General features: G+C 41.0%; 1 protein-coding gene across 1 annotated transcript; it reads right to left on the reverse strand.

The window, feature by feature from the left end:
- Positions 1 to 857: 857 nt before the first annotated feature.
- Positions 858 to 12,676, reverse strand: LOC136758885 (trace amine-associated receptor 4-like). The gene is made up of 6 exons (XM_066713621.1): positions 12,670 to 12,676; positions 9,319 to 10,328; positions 1,904 to 2,230; positions 1,454 to 1,626; positions 1,009 to 1,310; positions 858 to 925 (listed from the first exon to the last, which is right to left on the reverse strand). The coding sequence occupies exons 2-6, from the start codon at positions 10,324 to 10,326 to the stop codon at positions 858 to 860; spliced, it is 1,878 nt and encodes a 625-aa protein (XP_066569718.1). The 5' UTR covers positions 10,327 to 10,328; positions 12,670 to 12,676.
- Positions 12,677 to 12,926: the final 250 nt, after the last annotated feature.

Raw genomic sequence — 12,926 nt, forward strand, 5'->3', positions numbered from 1 at the left:
TAGAATCAGTATATACAAAGCAGGGCTACAGAGGTTAACTCTTACACCCTCCGCTTACAATATTAAGGCTGGCTGTTCCACTAGTGCAGCTAGGAGAAAGCCGTAATCTACTTGCACAATATTTGGCGCGGGCAATCAAGCAACTTATGCGGCCTCTGTGTATTCTCATGGCAGTGGACCCCTGATCCAACAGCGTCAGGAGCATCCTACTCAACTGAACAGTACAGAGTGGAGAGCTCCACTGTGCTGACAACTTAAAATATCGTACAAACGAACTACATACACTACGGGGTACAGAAACCAACTCATGCACCACCCGCGGAACACAGGAGCAGATGACGCCATAGAGCAAGAGAATATGGCTCTATGGCGCCATCAGCTACACAGGCTAGAGAGGAGCAACAGTCCTGCTGTTTACACGTTACATATATGTACATAGTGGGGGACAGGCCAGACGCCTCCACCACCGCAACACAATGCACTAATGAACAAACTATATACAGGGCAGCCTCATAAGGCAACGTACCTGGAGGCCGCTTGACAGACCCTGGAACATATTGACAGGAAGGCATAGTCCGATGGAACGGAAGGCACGATTCAATAGCTCCATCTGGATGCTCTTAACAGGGGCAGACTGGGAGAGGAAATCAGGTGCCAGAGCCTGTGGGCTACTGGGGCTCGACTGCAGCCAACACCGGGTTCAAAATGGAAGGGACCTGTCCCATCACGTCCAACCTTTAGAACCAGGAAAATGTAAGCGGCAAGGCCCAAGCAGCAGTCGCACAAATGACTGCCAAGGGGGCGCCTTGAAAAAGGGTGCACGGTGTGGCAATGGAGTCGAATAGGCCACCAGGTGTTCAGGCACTGGTATAGGCGTCCACCGCTGTGTTGTCCATCCGAACCAGCACATGTCTGTCCCGCAGGACTAGCAGGAAATGAGACAGTCCAAGGAGTACTGCTTGTAACTCCAGGATGTTGATATGGAGGGCCCGTGCTGGCTCCGTCCACCAGACATGGTGCGCAGGTTGAGCATCTTCAAGCGCAACACTTTAAGATGGCGGTGCAGGCGCCTCAGATCCAAGATGGGACGGAAACCGCCAGCTTTCTTGGGCACAAGGAAGTATGGGGAATAGAATCCCTCGTGCTGCCCTGGTGGGGGCAATTCGCAGATTGCTCGCTTCTCCAGGAGAGCGGCGATCTCGATGCGAAGCGCTGCACACTGCAACGGGTGGGCAGGTGGGCGGGGCTGTGACCTGGGCTGTGGTCCAGCCTGTGGTCGGGGCTGTGGCAGACTGCCTGCGCTGCTGGAACTGAGGTGGAATGAGATAAACCCGGGGCAGCTGCAGGGACTGCTCCATCTCCTGGAGGGTTGTGTGAGCGCTAACCCCTCTCGAATCTGGAGTGCGGCGGGGCAAGATCAGAGGGCCAAGGGAGCTGGAGAGACTCCACAGACCTCTGGATGACTGCCCAGAACTCCCTGTCCTGTCCCGTGGGAGCAGGAGTGGTGTCCACGTTCAATGGAGGAGGAGGGGTGAGCTCCATGAGCTCCGCCTCAAGCTCTGAGTCCTTGTGCGGATCCAGAGACAGGTAGTCCTCCTCCCAGGTGGCCCGTCCACTGCCCTCATCCTGAGATGGGGTAGACAGACTCCCCTCAGTCTCCACTGGTGTGGTGTTAGCCGGAGGTGGAGCATCATGGTGTTGGGGGGGCGGCACCTGTTGCGCTGCCTGTGCTGCCTGCACTGCCTGCGCTGCCTGCGCGGCTAGGAGAATGCTGATTTGGTTCATCCTGCTGTTTAAGGATGGCCTCATTACGCTCCCTGTCCATGGAGCCTGACTTCCATTGCCAGCGGGGAGGAGGCAAGGGATGATGCCAAAGAGGGGGAGAGAGCCCGTGGGTGCGCACCACGGGCACTGCAGGCAGGACAGGTGCGGCTGCCACTGGGGGCACAGCTGCCGTGGCAAGTGCGGTAGCGGCAGCTGGAGCAGCAGCGGCAGCAGGAGGAGACACAAGCGTGGGAAGAGCGGCTGTCTCCATCACTGCAACCCTGGAGGAGGAGATGGAGGGGCTCGGGGAGAGGCGGAGATCCCGCACCCCTGAGGCCCCCCCATCACTTGCCAGAGTGGGAGACCACTGCCAGTCCTGCAGCGACGAGTGTGGCGGCACCCGGTGGAACGGCAGACCTCCTGTCACACCATAGCAGACCCAGAAGTCGCAGCCAAATTGAGCCCGCTGTCGGTGCCCAGACAAACAGGGCATAAGACCTCCCCACACCAGGCGGGCAAGGTGCATTGGCCGCAAGCAGCACAGTGGCGGGGGCGAGAGGAGCCCATCGCTGAGCACCGTACACAGGGAAACTTGCAGCAGAGGCGCCGGTCAGTGTTCGCACCAATGGCACACAACAACTGAAATGCCTCTGCAACAAGTGGAGCACCTAGCGGGCCCGCCGCTGTAAGTGCATCTCCACCTGGCAACATTTATGTACACTGTGTATACCAAGCACCAGGTGCCGGATACAAGCACTGCGTAGATCTAAAACCGAGGCCTACACGCACGGACGGGGCGCAGTGCTAGCATTGCTAGCAGTGCTCTTTCTCAGCGAACTGAGAGAGTGAGATCTCCGCAGCTGTGGGCTGTAGTGCGGGCGCAAGCCAGCGGAGGAGCACCTCACCTGGGCTAGATCTCCTACAACAGGCAGCCGGGCCTCGGATTTTACTGCCGCTGCTAGCGCTCCTGCTGTGGAGGAAAAAGCCCTGTGGACAAAAAAAAAACTGAAAAACACAGCAAGCAGTTGGAATATATAAGGCACTATATAAACCTGACTATTATTAGTCGGATTAGCTATCAATAATAACTAAATAATAGAAATAGACACAGTAATAAACGGTAGTGAACAGCACAGCTGTGAAGCCAACCAACCGTATAATAATAATTGTTAAACAACAATAAGGGTCTAATGCAAAGACAAGACACAGAAAGCTCACGTTCTCAGGTCCAGGCGAAGTGGCAATAGAGGACGAACCGTGATGTCACGTTTTATGGAACAGGATGTGGGAAGGGCCGTGTTCTTGAGTGACGAGCGCAGGGGCCAATGGCAGCTTTGATATAGTAATGTTTCAATCAGGTTCCTATGACAGTGGGCAGAAACCCCTCCCTCTTGGGCAGTGCTTCCGAGTTGAACGATAACTACAGATTTGGAAGCCAGGTTCCTTTTAATAAATGGCTACTTACTGGGTACAGACCTCGCTTTGGTTAATGTATATGCTATAATTGGAAAGTTTTCTTGAGATAGCCGGACAGAAAAACCCATATACAGTAATTGCTGGGGACTTTAACTGTACTTTGTTTCCACATTTAGACAAATCCTCACAAACACCTCACAATGTAAAATTTCCAAGGCCACCCTGTTTCACTATAAAGAACAAGGATATGCGAATGTCTGGAGATACCTACACACTACAACTAAAGACTATGTTTAACTCTAAACCTCATAATAGCTATACATGTATTGACTTTTTTCTTATTCCCCAGATAATGATCAAACTGAGGATTGCACAATTAGAACATAAGAAAGTTTACAAATGAGAGGAGGCCATTCGACCCATCATGCTTGTTTGCTGTCATTAATAACTAAGTGATCCAAGGATACTATCCAGTCTATGTTGTCTAATGTCTAATGTCCCCAAATTTCCAGCTTCAACCACATCGCTGGGGAGTTTGTTCCAGATTGTGACAACTCTCTATGTGAAGAAGTATCTCCTGTTTTCCATTTTGAATGCCTTGAAGCCCAATTTCCATTTGTGTTCCCGGGTGCGTGTATCCCTGCTGATCTGGAAAAGCTCCTCTGGTTTGATGTGGTCGATGTCTTTCATGATTTTGAAGAATTGAATCAAGTCCCCATGCAATCTCCTCTGTTCCAGGGTGAAAAGGTTAATTTCCCTCAGTCTCTCAGTAGGACACTCCCTTCAGACCTGGAATAAGTCTGGTTACTCTCCTCTGAACTGCCTCTAGAGCAGCAATATCTTTCTTGAAGTATGGTGCCCAGAACTGTACACAGTATTCCAAATTAACAGCATAACTATTTCAGATCATGCCCCAGTTACTCTCTCTGAACGTAAGCTGTCAATCACCTCTCAAGCTCCATCAGGTTGGATGGGGAGCCTCGGTGCACAGCCATTTTCAGATCTCTCCAGAAATGTTCAATTGGGTTCAAGTCTGGGCTCTGGCTGGGCCACTCAAGGATATTCACAGAGTTGTCCTGTAGCCACTCCTTTGTTATCTTGGCTGTGTGCTTAGGGTCATTGTCCTGTCGCCCCAGTCTGAGGTCCAGAGCGCTCTGGAGCAGGTTTTCATCAAGGATGTCTCTGTACATTGCTGCATTCATATTTCCCTCGATCCTGACTAGTCTCCCAGTTCCTGTTGCTGAAAAACATCCTCACAGCATGATGCTGCCACCACCATGCTTCACTGTAGGGATGGTATTGGCCAGGTGATGAGCGGTGCCTGGTTTCCTCCAGACATTACACTTGTCATTCAGGCCAAAGAGTTCAATCTTTGTTTCTCATGGTCTGAGAGTCCTTCAGGTGCCTTTTGGCAAACTCCAGGCGGGCTGTAATGTGCCTTTTACTGAGGAGTGGCTTCCGTCTGGCCACTCTACCATACAGGCCTGATTGGTAGAGTGCTGCAAAGATGTTTGCTCTTCTGGAAGTTATTTCCTCTCTCCACAGAGACATGCTGGAGCTCTGTCAGAGTGACCATTGGGTTCTTGATCACCTCTCTGACTAAGGCCCTTCTACCCTGATCGCTCAGTTTGGCAGGGTGGCCAGCTCTACGAAGAGTCCTGGTGGTTCCAAACAAAAATATGTGCCTCGATACAATCCTGTCTCAGAGGTCTACAGACAATTCCTTGGACTTCATGGCTTGGTTTGTGCTCTGACATGCACTGGTAACTGTGGGACCTTATATAGACAGGTGTGTGCCTTTCCAAATCATGTCCAATCAACTGAATTTACCACAGGTGGACTCCAATCAAGTTGTAGAAACATCTCAAGGATGATCAGTGGAAACAGGATGCACCTGAGCTCAATTTTGAGTGTCATGGTAAAGGCTGTGAATACTTATGTACATGTGATTTTCTTGTTTTTTATTTTTAATAAATTTGCAAAGATTTCAAACAAACTTATTTTACGTTGTCATTATGGGGTATTGTTTGAAGAATTTTGAGGAAAATAATGAATTTAATCCATTTTGGAATAATGCTGTAACATAACAAAATGTGGAAAAAGTGAAGCGCTGTGAATACATTCCGGATGCACTGTATTTTTTTTTGCATTATTATTATGTATTTTTTAGCAGACGCCCTTATCCAAGGCAACTTACAAAATATAAGCACAGTACAAAGTGCAAATGTACAGATTGGTTTAATACAGAAAATGAGAGATTCCATGACTGTTATTGATGAGCTAATTGAATCTTTCTATCACAAAAACAAAGACACAGGAATCACTTCTAATTTGTATTACACTTTTCTGAAAATGCAACCTGTGAATACAAAATAGCTTCAGGACAGACTGGATGGTTGACTTGCAGAAGTCAACACCAGAAGAGATTTGGGAGAATGTGTGCAAAATTTCCCACTACCTGTAATAGAACATAATAGAATAGAGAGTTTCAGTTGAATTTAATTCATCATTTTTTCTAACTCCTTACAAACTTAATAAAATGAAAAAAAGAAATCCTCTCTTTATGTTGGAGACAATGTGGACAGGTGGGCACACTGTGTCATATGTTGTGGGACTGCCCAAATATACAGACATTTTGCACTCAAATCCAACAAATAATACAGAACATCACTCAAATTACTATTCTCCTAGACCCCTTATATTATCTTGTTGGAATTAACCCTCCTAATACCTTAGACATGGGCAATGATAATTAGACTGGGTACTTATTGGTGGCAGCTAGAAAATGCATACCCATGTGTGGGATTGAGTGGTGAAAAGCAGATATGGAGAAAATTACAGCTATATTACAAAATAAACAAGAAAAATATCCTGAGGTATGGTCACCATTTTTCCAATATTCTACAGAATTAATTACGTAACCCCATGGCTGAAATGATAGAATCTGATAAAATAATAGCCTAATAGCCTAATTGAATACTTGGATGCTACCAGTTTTGGAAGTGCTATGGACATACTTCGAACAACCTTATCAGATTTATGATTTGTTGTATGCTGGGTTATTTCATGTATGTCTTGTCAATAAAAACAAAGTTAAAAAAACAGGGTTATTTAAAGGAATAGATTGGTGAATAAATCGGAGAATACACAGAACACATTATGTGTTGCTCTGGAACTTGTAAGCTATGTTTTAAAAGGTATTTAAGAATATGCTGAAAAACATTCAGATGGTAAGTAAAAAAAAAAAAAACACCCAAACTGGCCAGTGTAATGGTATAATTAAAGTAACATACAATATGACACTTAACAGTAACTTCAATGATACTGTAATTATTACATTAACTTATTGGCAATTGTAAATTGTACACAAATGTTTTTACAGTGTGCCTCCTAAACTAACTGGTTAATTAATTGATTTGGAAATATTCTTGGCAAACTTGTGCTGCAACTTTAAGGTCTACTAAACAAAATATTGAATTGGAGTTTCTCAATTGTGTGTTTTACCCCATTTCTACTTAAACAATATTTTCAGAATGAGGGTTAAATCTGAAACTCTCAGAATTAATGTGCACATACCTGTCGTTGATTAAAATGCTGAGAAAGCATGACACCAGTAACTATAAAGTGAATTGGACAAAGAGTACCAAAAGGACAAAGTAATACTAGGTGTGCCCAATCATAGTGGTTAAATTGTGATGGTATCTGTAGTTTGGTTTACATGTATAAATAAGCACTGTCAATGTACTGCAGTTTCAGGCAGAGAAAATTCTTCATAAGCACAAATACAATTTTAATATATATGAAATAAAATGTTGATGAAATAATTGCAGTAGGATTAATTAACAGATATACAGTAAATCATATTATTCCGAAATTAACTCACACAAAGAGTGCAAACTTCTAATGTTGTTTATTGACTACATTTAGTCTTAGAAATGTTGTGTGCTGATGATGCCAGAGTTTCTTGCAGATCCTCAGTCATTGCTCTTAGTCTTCTGATCCACTTTTCTGAATGCATTTTTGAATAAACATTTCATGTTTGCAGTCTCTGTCTGGAAGGGTAGTAAATATAGAACAACTAGTCTTGAACATCCCAAAATGCTATGTTGTTTCCACTAGATTTGCTACAGAAGCATGTGGATTTGGGACAGGAGACACAGACCGATAAAAGTTTTGATCATTTCCCCTTTTTGTCAATTTCCTTCCATTGTGTTTACTGGGCTATTGGTTCTAACCAGGGTGCCAGATATGTTCGGACTCACTACTAAGAACAATTAATCAAGAGGGAAAAGCATATGATACTTTAATCTGGAGTGCATATTCGTGCCATGACCAGGTCATCAGGTTGTATGGCTGTGTGTTTTTGCTGTGTGGTCACTGTACCCAGCGATCAAAGATCATTTGAACCATTGAAGCCAGTATGAGACTCGGCTCTTGGTTCATGATCGCGTAACAAGATGCATTGTGTGGGGTCTTGACATACACTGCAGCAAAGTTAAATCAACTAAAATAAATGAGGGAAAAAAAGCATGACATTACATTGTGTGTACATCTATATCTACCAAAAGTCAGGGTATGCAGATCTGAAATTGATTGATTGCTCAAAACAACTTATTTAAATTTTCCATGTTTTAAAGTTTGACATTACTGCCTTAAAATTATATTAAATAACTTGAATAAAATTTCCGTCAGTGTCACTGTAATGCATTCTAATAACACGTTTGCCTGTATAGAGATATTTTGCATGATTTATTGGTATATAACTTCTGACATATGCGTGACAATAGTTGCATTACATACGTCACCAACATGTTTGTTCATCAATAACACTCAGAATTGCTACGACTACATTGTTTTCAAATTCTGGCATTTGTTAACGACCCGGTCTGTTTTTCGCTATGGTCGCAAGTTCTTGGTCAAAGCTGGCTTAACCTTGCCGTGTTGTGGTCAAAACACAAAAATTCTGATTCTGATTGGTTACGTCAGTTAGCTCACCCACTGTGCAACAACGCGAGAACGTGACGCGTCATTTGCAAGGATTTGTTTTCCTGCTCCATTCACACAGACCCATTGCCGCAAAATTGCCAGCAAATAGACTAGGACCTTTGGTGGATAATTGCTGGTGTCGAAATGCCAGCAATAACCCATTCACACAGACCTTGCCGGCAACAAAATGACACCAAAAAGCTGGCAATTGTTTTAGTGTGAATGGGGTATACTGTATGTTTATATATATTAGTATATCCCATACATAAAACATGTTTTCTAAGTTGTAATGATTTGTTTTTTCATGGAAGCAATGCTTTGATTTACTGATATTCATCTGTTTCTAGTTTCACTGATGTTGCATGTGTAGTGTTCCTCAGTCTACCCTTCATTTGCACATTTGTCACTTTAATTTTCCTTGTTTATTCTCGTCAGGTTTTCTACCCTGTGCACGTTTGAACTGGAGTTCTCCCTCTTCATTTCTTTGCAGTCAAAAGAAGATTGAATTAATTAATTACATAACTCATTATATATTTTTATATAAATATAAAGAAACTCCCCAGCCAGTCCAAGTAACTCTGAAAAATAACAACTCTTGTAATGACAGCAGTGAGAAGGAAGAAGTAAAATGGGAATACAAGGTGAAAACATGTTTTCTATCTTCAGTGCCTTCTCTAGGCATCACTATTCACTTGTCTTGTATATGCTCTTCTGTGCTTTTAATGTTTGAACTTTATTTTCGCCAATTAAATGTATTATTATTCATCTGACAGCTCCCTTGCATGATGCTGCTAACAAATGCAGCACCTTCAGGAGTTCCAGGTGCTACACATGCAATCATGTATGCATTGGCAAGAGAGTCAGTTTACAGAGAATATATTTCCTTTTCTTGAACACTGAAACTCATATGTTGGAAAATATTGACACTTCAAATATGCATTATTATTATTATTATTATTATTATTATTATTATTATTATTATTATTATTATTATTATTATTATTATTTATTGGCAGACACCCTTATCCAGGGCGACTTACAACATAAGTGCAATACAGATTTCAGGAATACAGTTAAGTACAAGGCATTAAACATTAAAAGCTTTAACACTTAAAACACTTGAAAATTGAAAATGAAAATTATACATTATACTCCCCTGTCTGGAAAGAGATTAATTAAAGAAGAATTATAACAGAATACCTTCCCTGTTATAATTATTTTGAATGTTTTCTGAAACCAAGGATAAAATAATCCATAAATTATGGGGTTGCAAGTAGAATTAAAGTAGCCAAACCATGCCAGCACATCAAATATAATTGGTGGTGTAGAAAAATCAATAAACGGATCAATTAAACTGGCAATAAAAAGTGGCAGCCAACAAAATAGAAAAACTCCCATTACAATACTCAGAGTTTTTGCAGCTTTTCTTTCTCGGTTGTAAGCTACTTTGTTTTTATTATCATTCTGAGAAACGTCTTTCTCTGATATATTACTTATGAGTCTGGCATGTCTTTTGGCCACCAAGAAAATCTTCATATAAAGGGAAATCATCACTATTCCTGGAATTATAAATGCTACTAATGTTGCCAGCAGTCCCCACACTTTGTTAAAAATCAGAACACATGCACCCACACAAGAGTTTGAAATGACAAATTCCTCAATGCCTATTACATTTACATTGGAAAACACCACTCCAAAAGCAAACCCAAGAGAAAAAAGCCAGCTGATACCAATAAAAATAGCTATGACAAATATGGTTATTTTACTTTTGTACCTTAAAGGCTCACATATAGCATAATATCGGTCAACAGCAATAAAACTTAGATGGAAAATAGAAGCCATTGAAATCATCATGTCAAAACTGGAGTGTATTTTGCAAAGCAGTTCTCCAAAGTACCAACATGTTTCTATGGATCTAATCATGCTTAATGGCATAACAAGTGCCCCCAAAAGACAGTCAACACATCCCAAAGAAAGGATAAGAAAATTGGTTGGAGAATGAAGCTGTTTGAAATGGGAAATTGAAATAATGACAATCAAGTTTCCACACACAGTAAGAAAAATTGTTCCGACCATGAACATATACATTCCAACCTTAATAAGGACCAGCCTCCGTGCTTTGGGGCAGGAACCCTTCAAATGCTGAAAACAGTACTCCATCTCTTCATTTGCTGTAAAATTCATGATGAAGCTGTACATTTAGAGGTGTGCTGGAAAAAGTTCCTAAAACAGCAGAAAACAAATAACTATTTATTCATATTTTTAAGACCTGGAGTCTGGTGTTTATAAGTCCTCATTTTCATTAATGTAACTATGATTACTTGAATTTGTAATGTATGTAATTTGACGGGGTGTTGATTGCTTGGTTGCATAATTGTGGTTTGCTTTGGTGCCTAGCTGTCCTCAGATGATTTTTCTGTCCATTAATCAATGTTGTTTTTCAGTGCTTATTAAAGTTTGAGTCACACATGCAGAATGTGTTGGCCATTCATCTTGTGTTCTGAGGTGAGGTCTGGCTAGGAATTATAAACAGCAATATATATATATTTATGATGAATCCTGAAACCTATACTATAAACGCTGTGATATGTATTATTATAGTTTAAGCTATGTTGACTATATCAAATGTACCATATATCATTATACTTTAACCTCCTTGTTTCCCCAGTACCATGAAATGATAATTTAAGACATATCTTCAATAGATTCTCTTAAAAAATGTATACACTACATCTACTAAACTTGTACATCAGTGCAATTATGTCTGAAGTCCTAATAAATTTCCATGTGAGTGTGAAATGAATTTATTAAGATTGGTTTCAACTATCAAGATGGATTATATTCCCAAACCTCTAGCAACAGGCTACACCCACATCAATTTGAAGTGTGAGTTATTTGACAGATATTTAGCAGATGTTTCCCAAAACACACTTCATAATTAGTTTTTTTAATAACTTTGTCAAACAACCATAACTTGTATAGACAAATTAAGATCATATTTTATCAGATAATATATAAAAATATTTATAAAATTGATAAATATTGTCAAACTGATTATTGGTTTGAAGGTCTTTGTTTATTTAAAAATAACGTGTTTTTCTTTTTATCTGAAGCAAATTGTACAGCTTCCTACTGCAACGACCAAATAAAAGGTATGTTGAATCATTGCGCCTCATTGTAGTTTCTGCTTTCCTTGTTATGTTCATAATGAGTCATGGCTTTGGTCAGGTTATGACTTGTGAGTTTTGTAGCTTTCATCAATGTCCATTAGATGGTGCTGGAATATAAATTGCAGCCACATTGATGAATAGTTTAAAAACAGCTGACACATTGTCCAAATCATTGTGATAATTCAGGGACATCAGCAGCGTGTGTGTGTGGGTTTCATTTTATTTCATTTTTTTATTCTTGTTTAATAAACACTGTAACAGCAGGACCCTATATTCCACACCTGTATGATTGCATTATCAGCCCATTTTAAAAGCTCTCTTTTTTAAATCTGAGAGACCCAGGTGAGTTTCAATATGTCATATGTTCATATGCAGTTCCCTCCAGATTTATTCATAGCCCTTTATTTATATGAATAAATAGGAACATAAAATATTTAAGGATTGGGCGTTTCCTGCTAGGAAATAAAAATAATTATACTTTAGTCTTATCAGCATTGCACAGAGCAAAGTCAGATGTGTCATATATAATATTTTTAATTCCAGCAAACAAGAGGGTCACATTTATTCACACTCTTGTAGTCAGTAGTTTGTAAATCCTCCTTGGCCATGGATAATTCAGAGAAGATGCCTCTTGTAATGTTCTATGAGGTTCTGGCACTTCTGATTACTTTTTGTAGGATTTTATTTAAAGGGATACTTCCTTTTATACCCCAGGGAAACATGAAACCTTTGTAGGTCTCCACATAGTTCCAGAGGATTCCACTGAACTTTCGAAGAGCGTAATGTTGTACATTTGATTTTGTTGGATTTTATTTCAAGGGACACTCAGGGATGTGAAGAAATGTGACTCTTGTTTTCTGGAATTAAATTATTTATGACTAATATGGCTTTGCTCTGTGCAATGCTATAAAAAAAAACTATGTAACGTTTTTAGACCTTTTCAGCAGAACAAATTATACAATCCATAAATCATTATTTTTTATGTTGTTTTTTTGCCTTCCTCAAGCCATAGCGCATTTTACATTTTTAGAGTATGTAACTATTCTATGGAGCGCCGTTTGTGCCAAAAGTGTTAGTCCGTCAATTTGGTAGTTCATTGGGAAATTCATTCGAAATTCATAAATTTGGCCATACAGTAGTACATTCATCCAGGACACTTTATCAACTTTGTAATTAATTAAAGGGGTCATGAACTGCCTTATTTTTGGGCTGTTCTCCAAGGTCCAGAATGTTATCAAGATTTTTACATGAAAAAACATCATAATTTAGAAGTAATAGGCTATGTTCTGTCCTGTTTTGACCCCCCTCATCGGAACACACCATTTGAATAGGCGTGGCGGATTGTAGACTCGGAAGTAAACGCCCACTGGTATGATTGGCTGACAGTTTTGCATATTTAAACATTTTCAACTCCCCGTCAGCACACGTGTGGAATTGTTTTGAAAATGTTCGATGTTGAGAAATGGCAGCCGGTGAAATTCAGCCAAACATGTTTGATCCAGAGTCTGATCCCGAATCACAAGACAACGAACCTGCACCTCAAATGGCAAGGATACTACAGCCTGCGACAGCGTGGTAAATAATCATCTT

The sequence above is a fragment of the Amia ocellicauda genome, chromosome 1, assembly GCF_036373705.1.
Source record: "Amia ocellicauda isolate fAmiCal2 chromosome 1, fAmiCal2.hap1, whole genome shotgun sequence".
Lineage (NCBI taxonomy): Eukaryota > Metazoa > Chordata > Actinopteri > Amiiformes > Amiidae > Amia > Amia ocellicauda.

What these genes read in the sequence shown, in the direction of transcription:
- LOC136758885 (XM_066713621.1), bottom strand. Translation starts at nt 10,326, where the DNA reads ATGGAGTACTGTTTTCAGCATTTGAAGGGTTCCTGCCCCAAAGCACGG. An exon ending in TTCTGGGCAGTCATCCAGAG is followed by an intron (nt 1,311 to 1,453) that starts GTCTGTGGAGTC and finishes ATTCCACCTCAG; the next exon opens with TTCCAGCAGCGCAGGCAGTC. An exon ending in CAACCTGCGCACCATGTCTG is followed by an intron (nt 926 to 1,008) that starts GTGGACGGAGCC and finishes ATTTCCTGCTAG; the next exon opens with TCCTGCGGGACAGACATGTG.